The sequence below is a fragment of the Vombatus ursinus genome, unplaced genomic scaffold, assembly GCF_900497805.2.
Source record: "Vombatus ursinus unplaced genomic scaffold, bare-nosed wombat genome assembly UNPS02014793.1, whole genome shotgun sequence".
Taxonomy (NCBI): Eukaryota; Metazoa; Chordata; class Mammalia; order Diprotodontia; family Vombatidae; genus Vombatus; species Vombatus ursinus.
Genome location: NW_020954571.1, coordinates 7,178,955 through 7,199,370, shown reverse-complemented (window position 1 = coordinate 7,199,370; position 20,416 = coordinate 7,178,955). Strand labels below are relative to the sequence as shown.

Sequence of the window (20,416 nt, the reverse complement as noted above, 5' to 3'; positions counted from 1 at the left end):
TGCTGGGTGACCTTGGAAGGTCTCCTGAGCTCTTTGTGTCTTGGAAAATTTTTCTCTCTGTCCCCCACACCTTGGAAATTAGTATAATGACCCATCTATGCTTTGAAATTCATGGAAAAGACCTAGTAAGAGTAAAGACTGTTGCCATAAATAAGCCTCAGAATCTCAATTGCTTAAGGTCAATGAGATAGGGACTGTAGATTTAAAATGAGCAAGGCAATTATAATTCAAGTCAACAAATACATGGTTAAGTACTGCCTGGGTACAAGACACAAAGTCCTTCTTATATTTTCATCAGTATTTTCTCATATGCCCCAAGAAGGTAGGGACCTAAGGAAATAGCTCTAACACAGTGGAAAGAATGTTGGATTTAGAGTCAGAAAACTGGGTTCAAATCCTAACCCTGCTAATTCCTATCTGTGTGATGTGGGCCCCAGTTAGTGGTGTGTGGAGGGAGTGGGGATGGAATTGATGGCACTTTCTATAAGGTCCTCTGGGCTCTAACTTTCTACACGTTCTAAGGCTCTTTCTGGCTTCTTTGATTAATAGCAGTTATTCTCATTAACCCCAGAGCATAATTGCAGGGGGGTTGGACTAGATAATCTCTCAGATGCCTTCCAGTTTCAAAGTTACTATGTTCCTAGACTGTTCACTCACTTTGCACCCTAAACTACCAAATGCTTTTTGAATGTGAATTCCATGTCTTCCATTTGAAGCAAATTGTGCAAAGAATACAAGATCATAGTAATTGAGAGACTGATTCTACTGGTTAGCAAGAAAACAGCAGAGATTTTGGGAGGCATGTTAACACTTTCTGGCCCCTGGGCTGCTATCCTGTGACTTCATTTCAAAGCAAAGGTAATTACCATAAGGCTCTTTAATTGACCAAACAGGTTATTGTATCTCCCAAACAGACAAACTGACTACCTGTTCGCCAAAAAGACCAGGATTCTGATTTGTTTTCTCCATCATTACTAAGGGACCCTGTTAGGCACAATGAGCAATAACTATAATGAAGCAGGGATCTGGTAACCTTGTCCTATGAAGAATTTTCTTCTCATTTAAGGAGAGGATAATCTCAGTCTTCAGATATTCGAAGGTCTGTCATGTGAAATTATAGAGAAGTGAAAAAAAATATCATGAGAGAAATGTATAACTGGACAAAAGATGGGCTCTTCAGATTGAAAGAACAAGGGAGTACCTACTGGAATGTCAGTGTATTCCACTGCTCTCCACACAAGGTCAAGAAAACTTGAGGAAGGCCCCCAGTACTTGAATCGACACCTGGTGGGGGATTTATGGGAGGATGTGGACAAGAGACAAACAGGATAGACAGATAAGCTTGACTTTTGATCTCCATCGTTGGAGGAAGTGCCCCCATTGATAAAAGATCACAGAACCAGGGCAGTATTGGCTGGAGCCTTGTGAAAATAGGATTCAAGGTTTATTTTGTGTGTCTCCAGAAGGTAGAACGAGAACTGAGCAGTAGACAGGCTCACTGTAAGGAGGAGATTTCTAACAATTAGAGCTGGTCAACAATGGAATTGGCTACCCCCAGGAGATAGTGAATTCTCCATCACTGCGGTGTACAAGGAGAAACTATATGACAATCTGTCAAGGATATTGGAGAGAATTTCTGCATCTGGTGGGAGTTTGGGCTAGATAACCTCTGAGATCCCCTTTCAATGCTAGGATTCAATGAGTTTATGAAAATTTTGGTAATTTTCTAAAGGCTGCTGTGGTATCCTATAATAACAGAATACTAGAGCTAGAAGGAACCTTGGAACACAACATGATCAGAAGGACCTTAGAGACCATGTAGAAAAAACAAAACAGAAACCTTACAGAGTATTTGGATGAGGAAACAAGAAGGCAAACTATTCATTCAGAAGCCATTTTGCGGTCAGTTCACAACAGTTGGGAGAAGGGGATGTTTTAGGGTATTGCCACAGCATTGCATTTTGACCCATTGTCAATAAGAGATCAGCCCTGATCCTTTTGCTACTGTGTTTAGATGAAATGGAAATAAAATGCAAACTCTTCTAGTTCTTGTTTGCTGTTCTGACAACCGGGCAGACCATGATGATGGAAGAGCAGGGTTTTTCCTGGGGATTAATGATTCCGCCTGAGAAGAGAAAAGAGGCTGAGGGGACCTCAGTCCATCATTTCCTTTGGGAGGTGTCTTCAACTATGCCCCCCATTTTTTTTACTACTGTATAGTCCAAATATCATGATAATATTTTTACCTTGAAAGTTGCATCCATATAAGAAGGTGGTGAGGCACTAGATTGGGTGACTAAGGGATATGCAAAAATCAAAATCAAAATCCTCAAAGATTTTTATTGGAATAGGTACTGCTTGAGGATGTTTTTCTGCTTAGAGCTGAGGAATGGACAAAATGTCCTCCAGAGCATTCTTTTCATAGTTGTGTTCTCCCCGGAAGAGAAGGAGGGCATTGGAATCACCAATGCCATTTTAAAATGGAAAAGTAAGACTTTGAAAGGAATTGTGATGTGTCTAGGGTTAAGTAGCAAGTCAGTGACAAAGCAGGGGCTTAGAATGCAGAAACCTTGACTCCCAGGCAGTGTGCCTCCCCGTGCAACAAGTGAGGCTTCATAATTCTACAGCATGTAGATGATATTTCACAATAGGCCTTGAAATAGTACGTGGGGGCATAATCTCATTTTTCAAGGATGAGGAAATAAGATCAACTTTGTGATTGGGAACAGGAAAGGGTTAAAGTGGAGAAACAGTAGGGGATAGGGCTTGGAATTCTTCCTGCTTACTCCCTGCATCTAACTTGACCTTGGACTAACTTACTATCTTATTGTTTCAGCATCCCAGTATCTCCTTTCTTAATGAACCTGAATAACAATGATAACTTCTTTGAGATATTCAGACCTAAACCCATCTAGTAGAGTTAAGGAGTTATGAATACTCAGACAGCCTCCTAGAAGTCCCCTCTAGAGGACAGAGGAAACTCCTTTTCAACCCACAGAAAAGCTGCACATCAGAGAATCTCTCAGGGGCTGAAGAACTGTGATTTGCCTTAACTCATAAACTCTCAGAGGGTCCCCCTTGGTTTCCCTCCCAATCCCTGGAGGAGTTCTCCATCGACCCCATCTCTCTGCCAGTGAGGGTAGGTGCGATGACACCTTTTTGCAGCTAAGCGCCAATCCCCCTACTCCTCCCGTGGAAAAATCTGGCTTGGCTTAATCAAAAACAGATCCCATCAGGGTGGAGGCGTTGATGTGTCAGCTGATATTCAGTCTCTGGTTATTTGCTCAGTTCTCTTCCCCCCCCCCATCTTCCCAAATCCATCCACCCACCCCTTTCTCCATTGCTCTGGTCCTTATGTGTAGCACTGAAGGAGAGAAAGAAGCCTTCTTGGATGTTAGAGGGGAGCCCTCCGAGCTGGCTTCAGACATTAAGGCTCTTCCTGGCACCCTGTCTGGGTTTAGATGGGGGCAGCTCCCACTCCCACGGGCCCTTTGCCAGCCCAGTGGAGCCCCTTCTGCTACCCCGAGGAAAAGAAGACTGCAAGAAAACTCCAGCAAGAACAGTGGCTTATCCCCCAAACATTCATGACTAAATTGAGCTAGGGATGCGCCCTGTTTGTATTGGTGAGCTTGCCCCCAGGCCCAAGAAAGGAGATGTTTAACCAACTAGCCCTCAGAGCAGCCTCGCTTCATCACAAGCCGACTGCCAGGACCAGGGCATCTCACTGGCCCTGGACCACCCTGCTCTCAGCATTTCCTCCTTTGCTGCGGCTCTTCCCCTGAGTCTGGCTGTATTTCTTTCCTGCAGCTTTAAGAAGACCATTGCTCCGTGGTGGGATGGTGTGTTAAAGCCACACAGAGGAAGTTACGCAGCCTGGATCAGACAGTGAGATAAAAGCTCCGATTGTGATTGAAAGTGATGGCAAAAGGATTTAGCCTCAGTATTAACTTGGAGAGGAGTGGAGGGGGAGAGGGAGAGGGAGATTTTCCAAAGCTCCCAGCCATCTGTCCTGGAGCTCAGCTGGGGGGATGCTGACCGTCCCAGATGAGAAGAGGTGAAACCCACCACAGCCCAGGAAGGACCAGATCCCAACCAGTGTGGGTTCTTTCCGTGCTTCTTTTCGGGGAGAGAGGGGGAAACAAAAGTTTAACTTGTTTGTGACCGACCTCCGACTCCACCCGAGTGGGAGGCGCGGGCAGGCTTGCCTGCCCCCCTCCCCTCATCCAGCGTCTCTGGGACGGCTGCAGGCAGCTCCACATGCATCCTGATTGCTCTCCAACCCCAAACTAGCAGCAGCAGCAGCAGCAGCAGCAGCAGCAGCAGGAGCAGCAGCAGCAGCAGCAGCAGCAGCAGCAGCAGCAGCAGGAGGGAGGAGAAAGGACCAGCTTTCACCCCTACATCCCCCTCACCCACCCAGTCAACAGTCAGAAGAGAGGCAGAGCCCAGAGGGGGTGGTGGTGCTTTGGCTGACTGACTGACCTGCGCTCCTCGGTGGAATCTGTCCGTCCCTCACTGCGCCTGTTAGAGAGGCTCCAAGCCCTGGTAAGGTGGAGAGGAAGAGAGAGAGGGAGAGAGAGAGAGGGAGAGGGAGAGAGAGAGAGACAGAGAGAGAGAGAGAGAGAGAGAGAGAGAGAGAGAGAGAGAGAGAGAGAGAGAGAGAGAGAGAGAGAGAGAGAGAGAGAGAGAGTAGGGTTGGGGGGGGCGGGGGGGGGGGGAAGAGCTGCTGCAGCTTCGCAAGGCTGGTTTCATTTTAAAAGGGCTCCAGTGACCATGCAGGCTTTCCCCATGATCGCGCGACGCTTAAAGCAACCCAGTGATTTATCAGATGTAAAAGTTATTTAGTAGCGTCTTCTACTAGGAGAGAACTGGAGTCTCCCCCTTAGAGGGGTGTGTGTATGTATTTGTAGCAAGATCTTAAAGGAGAAGGTTTTCTTTTTAGCTGGCTTTGTAAGGGACTGGGGTTGTTGTATTGCTCTATTCGGATTTGGGGGTTTTGTGTTTGTTTTGTGTTTGTTTGAGCGTGTTAGAGAAGGATGTCTTGCATATATCAGTCTGTATTCCCATGCAAAAATAATTAACCCTTCACTTGCTTACAATCCCTCCCCTCCAATTTAACTGCCGCTTGGGAGGGGCAGAAACAATACTCTCCCCTCACTCCCTCCTTATACCTCCCATCCACACTGCAGACTGATGACTGTCAAGTTGCAAAGAGCGCCTTTTTTTCCAGACATGACTGGGAAACTTCTGTCCTGGGTCGGACTCTGCCTCCTAGAAACAGGGATGGGTAGGTGGGTGGGTGTGTACTGATCGGGGACAGTGTGTGAAGGAGAACAAGGATGTCGTGGAGAAGGCAAGGGAGCAGTGAAGCTTTAGCTGCAAGTTGCTTGCATTCCCAAAGCTTCTCCAGAAGTTGTTCGCTTAGATATTGGTGCAGCTGCTTTTTTTTTTTTTTTTAATGGTTTTATGCTGGGGAAATGGAAGGAAAAAAAGATGCAACTAATTACTAGGGGGCTTCGAGTATAGTCTTCTAATTAAAGGAGGCGATGCCAAATGAGTAGGGCACCCTCAGTGCTGGCCGGTGCCAGAGGTTTTATTAAATGCATTATTATTAATTAATAACGTAGCCTGCACACAACTTTCAATAAAATTTGCCTTAGAACTGCTCAGAATTAGTCTCTTTTTGTAATGCAGGCAGCTTGCGTTCCGAGATCAGTTGTAGTATGGTCCTTACTTAACTCCAGCCCTACCTAAGTCAGTTGCCCGCGGCCACCTACTGGCTCCCCTCACCCGCTCCTAGCGCCCACAAAATGGGGAGAAAGATCCCTTCAAAACAGCCCAAAACTCAAAGGGATTTCTTGTGCAGGGGCTTCTCCCGACCCTGTGCACTAGAGAATTCACCTTTTTAAAAAAGAAAGAATTAAATTTCTCAACTATCCATAACTTTGTGAGTAGTCGGACCAGGCAAGGAGCACCTTGGCTTTAACCCCTGTTTTCGGATGTCCTGCCTACTCGACCATCAGCCTAGGAGTCAGTGCCGAGTGCTCGAGAGTGCGGTGAAAAGATACCAGTGAGGAGAAGCAGCCGCCCACCTCCAGCCACGAATGCCTGATGAGGCGAAGGGAGGTGGAGTAGAGGCAGCAGACGCCGCCGGCTGGGAGGTCACCCACCTGGCCTCTGAGCTTGGCGCTCCCGTCTTCGTTTCTTCTTGCCTTCTGCTGTACAGCTTTCCAAGACCGCTCGCTTTCTCAGGCCAGCTCAACAGCCGTCTCCCGAAAAGTGTGTGTGTTGGGCCGGGGGCTGAGGGGGTGGGACCACCCCGAGGAGGGCAGTTGGGGATGACAAGTGGACCGGATCCCGTCACCCCAAGGAGAAGACCCTTCTAGGAACAGTGCGTCGGGACCTGAGTAGCTCCAAGTTTACTCATTGTCACTGGAGCTGATTGCAACTCCGAGTGCTACCTCTCTGAGATCCCAACCAGACAGAGGCGATAATTCAATACAATAGAAATCTCAGTTCAGCTGTCCTGGTAAAATCTAATTTGGTGTGTACCCCTCCCCCATTGCCCTTCTCTCCCCCCCCCCCCACTTTGCTTCTCTAAGACTCTTAAACGAAAATAAAGAACATTAATTCTATTTGTTTCCGAGAGCTGCAATTTCTTAATAATAGCAGGTGGAGATTTATTTTCCAAGGAGAGAGCAACCTACCAGAATGAAACCTCTGATTATGAATATTTTTCTCTCTCTTTTCCCACCACCTGATTTATGCTTCATTATTCAGAAAACTCTGCTGATCTTTTTTGGTATTGTTGTTTTGGCAAAACCAAGCGTAGAGTGCTGAAATCACAATCCCCCCCCCATGAATGCCCACTTGATTGACTGATTGTAAATGTTTCCCAGGCAGATTCTGTTGTTGTTGCCTCTCCCTCTACTCCCCCCTCCCCCCCGCCATTTCCCGGGGAATGTGTGGCATTTAAGCCAACAGAACTGAGGAGTAATTAATGGATATTTCAGTTTAGCTCCACATAGCTCTCCAGCCCGCCAGCCTGCCTTCTCTCCCGCGGCCAGCCTCACACTTAAACATAGTCCTTCTGCCCGTAATGCCAATGAAAGCAACTGTGTTTTGCAGGTTAAGGAAAGGGATCCCTAAAGTTAATACCATGTCCAGCCCAGGGAGAGCAAGAGAGAAAATTGTTTCTGGCTGGACTCAGTTCTGAGCTCTACCTGTCTCTGCTGTTCCTGAACAGTTGGAAGTCACCCATTTGATGAATTAATTAGGAAGGGGCTGTTTTTGGTGAACACAACAACAGCTCTGATATCAGCATTCAGACCTTTGCCTGTCACACACTATTTTATTTTTACTACATTTACTCATGCTGTAAAAATAGAACACAGACGGTATTCTTTCTGAGAGTTTTCTATCAGGGAGCGCATTCAAGGCCAGGCAAGCTAGCTGTAGAACAGGTTTTCCCTCTGAACAGCACAGAAAGATGAGGATGTTTTAGGTTCTCATTCATCTCCATCAGAAGCCCTTCATCCTGAGAGAAGGGGAAGGGGGAGAGGTTAACACAGATGTATGAATGCCCCTGAACAGGGATCAATGGGACTATAACTTAGGACTTCACCCAAGATCTGATAAGAGTATTCAATCTGGATTGAGCAAAAATGGCTCATCCACTTTGTCATATTTGACAGAGGGTGTGTGAGTAAGTGAGTAAGTGAGTGTGTGTGTGTGTGTGTGTGTGTGTGTAACAGGAAATTATGGAAATTTATTAACTCAGGCTTCTTGTTAGAAAATTGCCCTTCCCATTTCTGTTTTTGGAGATGTGTAATGGGGATCAGAATGATGGTTCACCATCACCTTTGGGGTAGTTCTGATGTCATATTTAACAAAATAAGAAATAATAAATAATAACTCATGAATCTGTAGTTAATTCATCATAAAGAGACTGGCTCTATTGGCTAAGTACATTACTGAGGTCTGGTTAATTTGGCAAGTATCCATTAGTACAACATTTATAGTATTTAAAATATGTATGAGTATAATGATTATATTAGTTATATTATTTAAATGATCATCATATATATACTTTCTTATAATTATTATTGATGAAAGTGATGATAGTGATCATGGTGACCCAAACAAAGACAAACAGTGAGAATAATTGCAATGTCCTTGGTTCTGAACAGAAAACTCAATAGGAGGAGACGGTATTGTTCTTCTGAAAGCCTTCAATATTGCTAGTTTCTTAAATTTAAAAAATATATATAAATTTTTATATTCCAAATAAATTTTGTTTATGGCTCTCAGACTATGTTTTCCTGCCCAATATTCTTATTTATTGGCCTATGTTTCTATTACTATCTATTTGTCTCTACCTATATTCATAGTCTAGTCTCTGACTTTTAATAGCTCTGGCATTTTGACTTGCTAGTAAAGCGACTATTAAATTTTGGCTCCTGGGGATCTTTTGGAAAGTCTGAAGACTTTCAACTCCCGCCTCCCAAGATGGGGGGAGCTATTGTTGACCTAATCCTTACCACTACCAATGATAAGAAAACACATCACCTTTTTTTAATGATGTGCTTTTTCCAGATGCACAATTCCAATATTAATAAAAATAACCCACATTTCTCAGGAGACCTTGATAGATAGTGCACTCATTTTTTTTTCACATTTAGTTGGAGAGCTTTTGTTCTTGTAAATCTTTATCTCTCTCTCTCTCTCTCTCTCTCTCTCTCTCTTTCTAATTTGTTGCAGGTGTTGCTAATGAGCACTCTCTCCTCCCTTCTTACAATGAAAGACAAGCCAGACCCCAGGTACCTGGATGGATTGGTAGCTGAAGCTTCAGAAACTTCATAATAAGTTGCCTGTGGCTAGAAACCAAGGTCAGCTGGTCTCCTATTAGTGCCTAGCCCCTCTTCAAGTAGAGCAAACAACCCATCCCCTGATCAACACCTCAGTGGCTTTTTATTTTTTCAGATGAATCACGAGATAGCTGTCACTTTAAACCCATATGAAAGTCTTTCTATTTTTTTGGTTCTAAACATTACATTCAGTCCCAAAGAGGAATATGTTTCCAGCTAACATGTACACTACCTGATTTGATTTGATTTGATTTCTAATTCAGGCCTGGGGGGTTCATTTTAAGTTCTTTCCAGCACACCACACTTTAAGGACGCTTTAAATCCTTCGTTGATTGGAAGGACAGAAATTAAAAGCAATCTGATCCAGCCTCATGCAAGATCCCTGTGGATATTCTCCCTATCCCATTTTGAAACCCTGCCATCATTTGAGAGTGTGCCCGATTTCATCAGCTTCACCTGTGGGAGAAGTCACCCACTTTGCTATGCCAAGAATAGGGGAGTGTGAAGTTATGGACAACTTTTTGATCTGCTGGTCAACAGTTTGAGAAGCACTCACTCTGAGTTTTCCACATCAGCTGGCCAGACTTGCCTTCTGGACAAAGAGACTCCTTCTTGCCTACAAACCAGTGGTCCTTGGGTCTCTGGAATGTTCCTGGCCACTCCTGTTTGGTAGATGTGGTGTCTCCATGCTGAGCCCATCATTTACTCCTAACCCAGACGCTGCCTTTCCAGGGCCTCTTCAGGCCCAGAGTCCACCGCCTCCACCTGCTGTCATGCTGCTCCTGGCGTCCCTTCTGTTGCACTGCCTCCCGCTGGCCGTGGCAGACTACGACATTTGCAAATCCTGGGTGACCACGGATGAGGGCCCATCCTGGGAGTTCTATGCCTGCCAGCCCAAGGCCACGAGCATGAAGGACTATGTCACGGTGAAGGTAGAGCCCACTGGGATCACCTGTGGAGACCCCCCAGAGAGATTCTGCACTCATGTAAGTGGATGTCTTTCTTCCCTGTTGGTCCATTTGAAATAAAAGCCTGAGGGTGGATAAACAGGGTGGGACAAATCCCCAAAGTGGGTGATGCTACTAGGGGAGTTTCCAAGTTCTCAGTTCACTGTTGTCCTTTTCCTTCTCTGACCTCCCTCACCCTCACCCTTGAATATATGCAAAAGTACAGGTTACTCACCAGACCATAAGACAAAGAGTAAGATAACTAAGAGAAAACTGGATCCGAAGCCAATGGGCGCTCGGACTTCTTAATCCCTGATTGTAATCATCATACCCCTTACCCTTCTTCTTCTTTCCTCCCCATCTCTCCCATTGCCAGTGCTGCTTTTTCAGTTCCATTCAACTTGATGACATTAGAATGCTCCTCTGGTCTAAGGCATTGTTTTAGAGTGAGCAGACAAGTCTGTTTGCAAGATTTAGGAAATTGTCCAGGCCTCCCTCCTAGATATGCACCCTCCATGGCCTAGAGAAGTAGTCCTCTGCAGGCAACTTGGGTGGGTCCAAATGACCCCGCCAAGCAGTTACCCTCATTCCCTTTTTGGATCATAGGATCTTAGATGTAAAGCTGAAAGGGAACTCACAGATTAACTAGTTCAACCTCTTTCATTTTACAGTTGAAGAAAGTGAGGCCCAGAAAGGTTACATTATTTGTTCAAAGTCACACAGGTAGTCAGTGGTGAAACCGTAATTGAAACCCAGGTATGCAGACTCCAAATCCAGCTCTCAGTTCATAGTATCATACAATGATCAGAATAAATGGGAACAGTAGAGCTGCTTTTTATTAGATATTAATGAAAAGTGGGCTGTTTTTTTTTTCTCCAAATGCATGATTTCATTAGTATAAAGAACTTCAAATGAGGAAACTGGGCACAGTAGATAAGGCAACTGGATGTGGAATCACAAAGACCTGGGTTCATTCATACCCTCCCTCAGATACTTTCTAGCTGTGTTATCCTGAGTAAGTCGCTAAACCATCCTGTGCCTCAGTTTCCTCATTTGCAAAATCAGAGAGTTGGAGTAAATGGCCTTAAGGTCCCTTCCAACTTGATCCTACTATTGTGGCAATTGCACTTCAAGCTGTAGCCTTAGAGAGTTGCCTGGGGGCACCAAGATGTTAAATTACTTGCTCAAGGTCACACAGCTAGTATTTTTCAGAGACCAAGGAGGACTTGAACTCAAGTCCCTGTGATTCTATCCCACCACTCCAAACAACCTTCTGCTAGTGAAGAATAGTCTGACAAAATTATGCACAATAATACTAACTTTACATTTTTTACAGTATTCTGTAATGTCAAGCATTTTCACATAAATTTTCTTGGTGGCTCTTGCAATCCAGTGAGATAAGAGAGAGCAGGGATTGTTATGTATGCCCACTTGGACATGAGAAAACTAAGGCTTACAGAGACTAAATTTCTACCTATGATCATGTGATTAGTAAATGGTAGACACAGGTATAAAAATCCAGGTATTTTTGACTCCTGTTAAAATGCTGTTTCCTCCATATCTGATTCTCTAAGAAATCAGCCATTAGATCCAGGCATACTTCAGTTTCTTCCCTAACTTGTGATGCAAATCTTTTGTGACCTTGCAAAGGTCCTTCTGTTTCTTGGTTGAAAATAGGGATGCAATTGCTGATCCACACACATACATACACAGTTACATGTGACTGCTTTGGTTTCTGGCACATAGAGATCCATCCAAGAGGGCACATGGATGCAGGGAAGCCGTCCCCATGCCTAGAGGTGACTGAGAAGGTCACCTGAGAGCTCAGGAATGGGAAGAGGAGGCAATGCTTTCAGGGCAATGTTGATGAAGGTCTAGGTGTCCAGGCTTTTTCAGGGCAGGAGAGGGGACAGAAAGTCCAGAATGAGAGTACCTCAGAGGTGGCATCCCTCTTCCTAGCCTGTGAAAGAACTACTCTTCACCCTCCAAAATGAACGACAGCCACTAGCTCTTATATTTAAAACCTCGAATGTATTTTTTTCTTTTAAATATTAATCATTGCCTTTTATTTGGCATACCGCAAGACTTGTTTTTGTGGGGGAGGGGAAATGGCTGATTCATAATTCAAAAGACTCACTTTTGTTTAAAGAGCTTCAGGGGTCAGAGACAACCATAAAAGCTAAGTCAGAAGCCTTCCCCCATCTATATCCAGTTCAGAATAATAACCTCCTTCTCCTCTGACCTTATGCCCCCTTCCGTCCCCTTGTTGGAGTCCTTGTCCTGAGACTAGCAAATCATGAAACAGGCATTAGGAGCCACTGGCTGTAATAGGCTAAACTTGGCAGTGGGTAGAATCTCTTCACCTCTCCCCCACCAACTCATCCTAGTTAGTATCCCCTTTCCTCTTCCCCAGGCCCCACCCTCACCTCCACTGTGAGTGAGCACAGGTGGTGGGCAGAATAAACTAGGAGACCAAAACAAAGCATTTCTAGGGTCTCTGTTGCAGGCAGCACCTTAGCACCCCTCCACCTGTTGGGCTGCCTTAACTGTTTTATCATGGGCTGCCATCCTACCCTTGGACTTTGATTACAAATGTGCAGCCTGCAAGAATGAGATTGACTGGCTTGATGGGGAGAGTGGCTTTGAGGTGGTGGAGACCACCCTTTGAGGACTTGGCTCCCCCAGGGGTGAAGGGACTCTTCAAGCTATGTCTGCTTTCTTCAAATCCAATGATGTTTCTACTACAGCCACTAATAATAGCTGCCATGCATTCTCTTTGCATGCGCTTTAAGATTTGCAAAGCACTTTATATACATTAGCTCATTTGAGTCTGACCACAATGGTGAAAGGGAATATAGATAATATTCTTCCCATTTTACAGGTGAGGAAACTGAAGTCCAGAGATGGTAGGTAAATGCTTTTCCCAGGGTTACACACCTAGTAAGTGTCCCAAGTGGGTGGAATCTAGGCCTTTCTTCTTCCAAACCTAGTGCCCTATATAGTGCACAATGCCATCTCTTGCTTAAGACTGGAAATAAATAGCAGAGCATGTATATTCAGGTTCAGTTTTACTAACTAACTCTCCCTAAATGTGATTGACATAAGGGTCAGGGCTGCCCCCCTAACAGCAATGGGTCCTGTGCAACTACATCTTCTGCCCAATTGTTAGCAGTTCTTAAAATGTGACAGCCCCATCTTCCCTCAATCCAAAGCCAACCTGTCCCCTGCCATAAAAAACTCATGCGGCAAGTGACCATCCATACTCTGAGCATTATGTTTCTACCAATCTAGCTATGAGGCCAAAACTCTGAGTCCTAAAACCTGCTACAGGGCTGCAGGCTAAGGCATGCAGAGAGGAACAAAGAAGTCGTTGCCTTTTTCGGGGGTCTGGGGTGAGAATTTTCCCTCTCCAGCTGCCTCTCTCCTTCTTGTTGTTCACATCAACGCCCTTCTGGCAAGGCCACCTGAGAAATGAATTGTAAATTTCACTCTGTCGAGGAAGGGGAGGGGGAAGATAGACAAGATAAATGAATAAATAAAAACCTGGAGGGTTCTAAATGCACAATGAGAATTAATAGGGAAGAGCTCTCAACCAAGGATGCTTGGGCAAGGGTGAAATTTGAATGAGAGCTGCAGAGCTGCAGAAATGGTAGCATGCCATCTTCTCAGCTTGGGGCAAACACACAGCACCAGGAGCTACTGTTCTTGGTCTATGGCCTGGGGACGGGATGAAGAGAGGGAGTAGATGTTACCAATAGACATCACTGCACTTTCAGCCTCCCTTTGTGGAGGGTGGGAGATGACTTGGCATAGTAAGTAATTAGGCAGTTTTCTGCAAGGAAGAAAGGTTGCCAGCCAGCTACCTGTGCTGCTTATAAAAAAGGAGGAATAAACTTTCTTTGTGCCTTGGAGACAATAACTAATCTGAGGAGAGGGGTAGTGGAAAAAGGGTAAAAGCCAGTGGCTAGAACTATCCTCTATGTCCCTTTGTCAGTATCCTCATTACCTTAGCATCTGAGAGACAGCTTAGCATAGTGGACAGAACACTGAACTTGGAGTCAGGAAGACCCGAGTTCAGATAATACCTTGGGACCTAAATGGTTGTGTGATTTTGGCCAAGGCACTGCAGTCAACTTCAGTTTCCTCATCTATAAAATAGGGACAATAATAGCACCTGTCTGTCACAGGGGTGTTGAGAGGATCAAATGAGATAATATACGGATAGTGCTTCGCAAACCTTACAATGCTGTATAAATGCTAGCTATTGTTATTTATGAATATTGCAAGTCTGGAGTGAGGTGGTAGGGCTGCAAATCCATTTCTCTCATTTGACAGGAGCAAATTAAGGTATTTGGAAGGACTTGGAGGGATTTTATGTGTATATATATATACACGATCACATGTATGATCATATAGAAAAATCCTATATAGGTGTCATATGCATATGATATATAGGACATGTGTGTATATACTATGTATGTATATACATATGTGTAGGTATATAGTGTATATGTGTGTACATTGTATAGGTATATGCTATGTATATGTATACTATGCATGTATGTATCTATGTATAAGTATCTACTATGTATATAGGCTACATGTATACACACATTTATATGCACATATATTTCAGTTGTTCACTCGTTTTTTCAGTCCTGTCCAACTCTTCCTGACCCCATTTGGGGTTTTCTTGGCAAAGATACTGAAGTGGTTTGCCATTTCCTTCACCAGCTCATTTTACAAATGAGGAAACAGGGTAAAGTGACTTACCCAGGGTCACACAGCTAGTAGCTGTCTGAGACCAGATTTGAACTCAAGAAGATAGGTCTTCTTGACTCCAGGCCTGGCACTCTAGCTGTGCCACCTCGCTGCCCCTATGTATACATATACATATACACAAACACACATGTGTATGTATTTCTCTTTAGATATGGCTATATATTTATATATAAAGGCAATTTGATTCAGTGGGGAAAGAAAAGTTGGGTTCCAGGGCTGGTTCTGCCACTTAAAACCTGTGGAAACTTGGGCAAGCTGTCTTCAGTTTCTGGGCTTCAGTTTCTTCATGTATAAAATAAGGGTTTGGGACCAGAGCGGAGGTGCCAAACATGTGGTCCCACATTACAGCCCAAAATATGCTGAAGTGTGACCAAACTGGATTAGAATGTAATTGGGAAATATTTTTTAAAACAAATAAAAAAATACAATAAAATACAGGTACTACTAATATGTGGTTTTCTAAGTCATCATGTGCCCACAGGGATCCTCATGTATGGTTTAGTGGCCCTCCGTTCTATTTAAGTTGGACACCACTGGATTAGAGAACGTCTGAGGACCTTTCTGGCTCTAAAGCTATAATTTCCTGATTTCTGAGGCATCAGCAATGCTTTCCTAGGACTTGGAGCAGCTTCTTTCTCCTGAGCTTGACTCACTCAAAGGTACCACAGGGCTTCCATTTTCTTGATTGTAGAATCTTAAAATTTAGAGCCAGATGGGACCTTGGAGGTCAAGTGTCTCGGGGTTAACATGAATGAAACCTCTTATTTCCCAAGCATTACGCTTGTATCAAAGCTATGTGTCACAAAAGTAGTGCAGCCATCCCACTAGTCAGGGATAGAGAAGGGCTCTGCTTGAACACCAGCTTCTTATTTGATTTTAACATCTCTGTGCCTCAATTTACCCACTTGCAAAGCCCCTGTTGCCAGGGCTGTGACACGAATTAACCTACGGGAGTCAGATGTAGTCTCAGTGCTCCCTAGATGTCTCCTCCTTCACATCGATAAATGTTTGACATTGAACACTGCATGCAAAATTAAGGTCAGAGGTTCCGTGTCTCTCGCCAGAACTCAATATTTATGGAAAAGTTTCCACTTATGGGATGCGAAGCTGCCATGGTGGCTGACTCAGGTCTTTTTACCCACTGAATTCTTTCCCCTCAACCCCACAAATGAGTATGAATACACAAGGACTCGATCACTAAACAAACATTTACTGAGTACTAACTAATGTACAAAGTCTCTCTGTTGAGTGCTAGGGGAATAGAATAAAAAGAAAAAGACAAGGACCTTTGGTGCAGTAGAGGAAGCCCATATGGAATTTGGAGTCAGAAGGCCTGGTTTCAAATTCTGACTTTGACACTTAACTATCTATGGAACCCCCATCAAGTTGATTCACTTTTCTGGGTCTTGGTTTCTTCATCTGTAAGATGAAGGCATTGGACTAATTAGTCTCCAAGATCACTTCTAGGTCTAAAACTATGATTCTATGACTTTTCCCTTGAAAGCTTACAGTCTAGTTGGGAAACAGAGACATAACCCCTCAGAGATATGAAAGATAAAGAAGTGTCTAATATGGCAGTATAGGAGATGTTATAAGGTGGTGGCTGATTAATTGCCAGTCTAGGGGTACAAATAGTGAGTGTTACGGGAGTTCAGAGGAGGGAGTCATTTTTGTGTTTTGGTGTGGTCCTAGAGGACGATCAAAGTAGGATCAAGGATTTGGACCCAAGGGAGATCTTAGAAGCTGAAAGGGACTTTAGAAGTCATCTAACCCAGCCCTCTCATTATACAGGTGAGAAAATAGGAGCCCAGAGAGGTTTAAGTGATTTGCTTGTAGCCACACCAGTAGTATCCAAGGCAGGATTTGAACACAGGGCTCTCACTTCAAATTCATTGCTCTTTCCACTGTACCATCAGGGATTTAAGCTAAATTTTAAAGTATGGGAGGGATATGAAAAGAGAGAGAGAGGAGGAAGAAGAGCATGCATAAACCCCCTCAGTCAGCCACTCTTGCCCCCAATTTTCTTCTCTGGTGAATCTTCAAGTCTTGTGGGATTTGAAAGGCCAAAGGATCAGAACAACAAAACAAAACAAAACAAAACAAAAACAAAAAACAGGCAAACACGCAGGGAGTCTCTGGATGTCTGGGGCATCTCTGACCCTCAGTTAGAATCCACTTGGGAGACTGAGTTTCACCCAGTCACTTTAGTTAAAACAGTTCAATGATCTATATAAATGCCCGAGGCAGGACCCTGCCTAGGATAAGAATAGTTCTGTTTGATGACATCTTGTTATACAGTGAAATCTCCTTCCTGGGGAGCAGGGAACCGAGAGAACTGGGCCAGCAGCTTGCCTTGGTCCAAGAGGCCTGTCAGAGAGGTGCTGGCCTGTGGAGAAACAGAAGGGAAAAATTCTCTACAGCAGGGCTTCCTGACGGCTTGCTTGTGTGGAGGACTTGTCAATTTCTAAATATTTCCTGACATACCTTGGAGGAAATCAGTAGGTGTCCCACACCTGATAGAAAAAAAAAACCTAAAGAAAAATATATATACACACAAACATATATACATACTATATATATATTATATATATTCATATATAGAGATAGGTAGAATAGACAGACTAGATATAGATAGATGATAGATAGATAGATAGATAGATAGATAGATAGATAGATAAATAGATAGATAGCAAAGGGCACTGTTTAGACAGATGTTCATATGTGTTAGGGGATGTAGCTGGGGGTAAAGGAGGATAGGAAGTTGTTGGAAGAGCTATCACAGAGTCATAATCTTAAACCTATATGAGATGGAAGAGCTTTTCTAGTCTAACCTGCTTCAAAGGCAAAGTATAATGTCCTGTTTTTAAGATAAAGCAACAGATCAGAGGATTACAGAATTAGTTAGAACTAGAAAGGACCTGAGAGGCCATAGGACTGTAGATTTAGCACTGGAAGCACCTTAAAGGTCACCTCATTCAACTCGTTTGCTTGTTAGATGAGAAAACTGATGCCTGAAGAAGGGAAAGGATTTTCCCAAGGTCAAATAGCGAGTAAATCTGGCAGAGCCAGCACTCGAAGCTGGTCTTCTATCTTCCAAGATTGGAGCTTTTTCCCAAGCCACTGATGGCCAAAGAGGTTAAGTTACTTGTCCAAAATCATAGACCTAGTTAGTGGCAGAGGGTTTAATTATGATAATGAAAAGGGAGGAAGGCAGAGAGGACAGATGTGACCACAGTAAAGAATAGAGATGATTTGGCCACTCTTGGGAACAGGGATTAAGGATCACAGGCCACTTAACACTCAAGGCAGGCAATCAATTGGCAAATATTTATTGAACACCTTTAATGTGCAAGGCTGAGTGCTGGGGGTTGAGAAAGATACTAAGATAAGAAAAAGGACGCCTGCAGGCTTGTACTCTATATGGGTTGACTTGTATGAGTGCATACAAAGAGATTAATACCAAGCGCCCCGCACAAGGACATTTAGAGGACAGAGAGGTCCCTGTGGGTTGGGGTAGTCATGGAAGGCTTCATGGGGGTTAAAATCATACATTTGGAGCTGGAAGGGACTTCTAGTCTATCCCTTTTATTTTACAGATGATGGAACTGATACTTCAGGAGGTGAGATGACTTGACATATTAATCATCAAAGGCAGGTTTTGAACCAAAGTCATCTGACTCCTCAGTCAGGACACTTCACACTGTACCACGCTGCCTTAGGTCGGGACTTGAACTCATCCTTGAGCTTTAGATGAGATTCATATAGGCAGAGAGGAGGAAGAAGAATAATTTCTCAACCTCATTGCCCCTTCTCATTTCCTCCCCACCCTACCAACAGATCAGGGCAGGGCTGAACGAAAACCAAAGAATCCTGGCTGGAGAGAACAATTCCTTCACAGAAATAGTGGGAAATAAGGTTAGATGAGTAGTGGAGGTGGGTGAGGTCAAGAGGGATTCAGGAGAACTGAGGGAGGTAACTTACAGTCACTTCCTTCAATTTACTTCTCGGCAAAAAGATAGTTAAACGGGTGGTATCTAGCTCCAATGTTCTATGATTCTTCATTTTTTTTTTAGTGGAGGGGAAGAAGTGAGGGAGAGGGGAGAGGGGCAGCAGAGTATATGGGCAGATCTATTCAAGAGCAAGCAGAGGCTGCAGCCCTAACTGAGACATAACCTGCCCACAAAGGATGGGGCTGGTAAGAATACTCCCAAGTCTCTTAACCCCAACTGCTTAAAAAAAAAAAAAAAAAAAAAGAATACTCCCTTACGGTTCCCAGCTCTATTCTTAAGGATGAATTGATTGGATTGTGGGAGGTGAGGGAGAAAGGAGCGCATTGAAGCTGCTTTCGTTTATCGTCTGGGAAGATGCATTGCTAGGATTCTCCACTTGGGTATACTGTAGAGGCGTGTGATGCCTGCATGTTTGCTGGCCAGCTCACACATAGTCCGGCCTCAATTATCTGTCCTGTTGGAAAGGAGCAGGGATGCAGAGCATAGGAAAAAACAGGTAACTTCAACATCACTTGTCTCTGATTTGTATTGTTCAATTTCTCCCCCACCACACCTCCATAGCCAAATCACTTACACATGTTAAAACTGGTTTCTATTCACTTAGCACATACAGACTCCTGGTGGATAGCAGCATGCTGTAGTGGCAAAGGGCATTGTGGTAGAAGATGACACTGGACTCTAGTCCCATTTTTGCTACCAACCAGTTACATGACCTTGAGCAAGTCACTTAGGATCACTGATACAGACCTGGAAAAGACCTCAGTGACCATCTAATCCCAACCCTTCATTTTATCGATGAGGAAACTGAGATCCGTGGAGGTTGTCCAAGGTCACGCAAATATCAGAGGCAAGATTTGAACCTTACCAGTGCCCTTTCTAGTATATCTTGCTGCCTTCTTTCTTCCTTAATCCCTAACCCTGGGGCCTCAGATTCTTCGACCTGTCCAAAAAAAAAAAAAAAAGAGGGAGAAAGGAGGTGGGGATTAAATTAGATGGTCCCTTCTACATTTTAACTCCTGAAGTCCTGCAAATTCTAATACCAAATAGTATTTGGCATTTGTATTTGTGTTTGACTGTCCCAGTATAAAGTTGGATGGCTTGGTATGTGTGTGTATGTGGGAGGTTGTGGAGTGGGCATCCTAGGTCAATATTAGCAACAGATAACATTTCTTTCTTTGCTTGGACCAGTCTTGTGGTTTTTTTCCCTTTTTAATATTTTATTTTTTCCCAATTCCATGAAAAACAATTTTTAACCTTCATTTTTACAATTTTAACTTCCAAATTTTCTCCCACCCTCTCTCCCCTCCCCTATCATTGAGAATGCAAACAATAAGTTGTATATATGCAATCATGCAAAGCATATTTCCATAATAGTCATGTTGTAAAAGAAAACAGGCAAAAAAAAGAACAATAAAGAATGTTTAAAAAAAAAAGCCAGCCTGCTTCAATCTTAATTCAGATTCCATCAGTTCTTTCTCAGAAGGTGGATAGCATTTTTTATCATGAGTCCTTTGGAATTTTCTTGGATCATTGTTCTACTGAGAATAGCTAAGTCATCCACAGCTGATCATTGTATAATATTGTTATTACTGTGTACAATGTCCTCCTGGTTCTGCCCTGTGTATATTTTTTTATGAAGATTTACAATTCATCTGACCCTTACAATCTTAGAGAGTTGCCTGAGTCACTGAGAGGTCAAGTGATTTGTCTTTGGTCACACAGCTCATATATTCCAGGGGCAGGGCTTGAACCTTCCTAACTCCAAAGCCTTATCTCAACTCCATCCATTAGACCATGCCACTAGGAAGGAGGA

At 43.8% G+C, this 20,416-nt stretch overlaps 1 protein-coding gene across 5 annotated transcripts in view; it reads left to right on the top strand.

The window, feature by feature from the left end:
• Positions 1-3,659: 3,659 nt before the first annotated feature.
• The window catches only part of NTNG2 (netrin G2), a 99,912-nt gene continuing 83,155 nt past the window's right edge, over positions 3,660-20,416 (top strand). For 3 of the 5 annotated variants that reach the window (XM_027869651.1, XM_027869650.1, XM_027869649.1), the window contains exons 1-2: positions 3,662-4,542; positions 8,758-9,850. In XM_027869651.1, the coding sequence (XP_027725452.1) occupies positions 9,551-9,850 (300 nt within the window). In that variant the 5' untranslated portion in view covers positions 3,662-4,542; positions 8,758-9,550. Of the gene's footprint in view, positions 4,543-8,757; positions 9,851-20,416 lie in introns of all 5 variants that reach the window. The other 2 variants (XM_027869647.1, XM_027869648.1) reach the window with 2 other exon arrangements.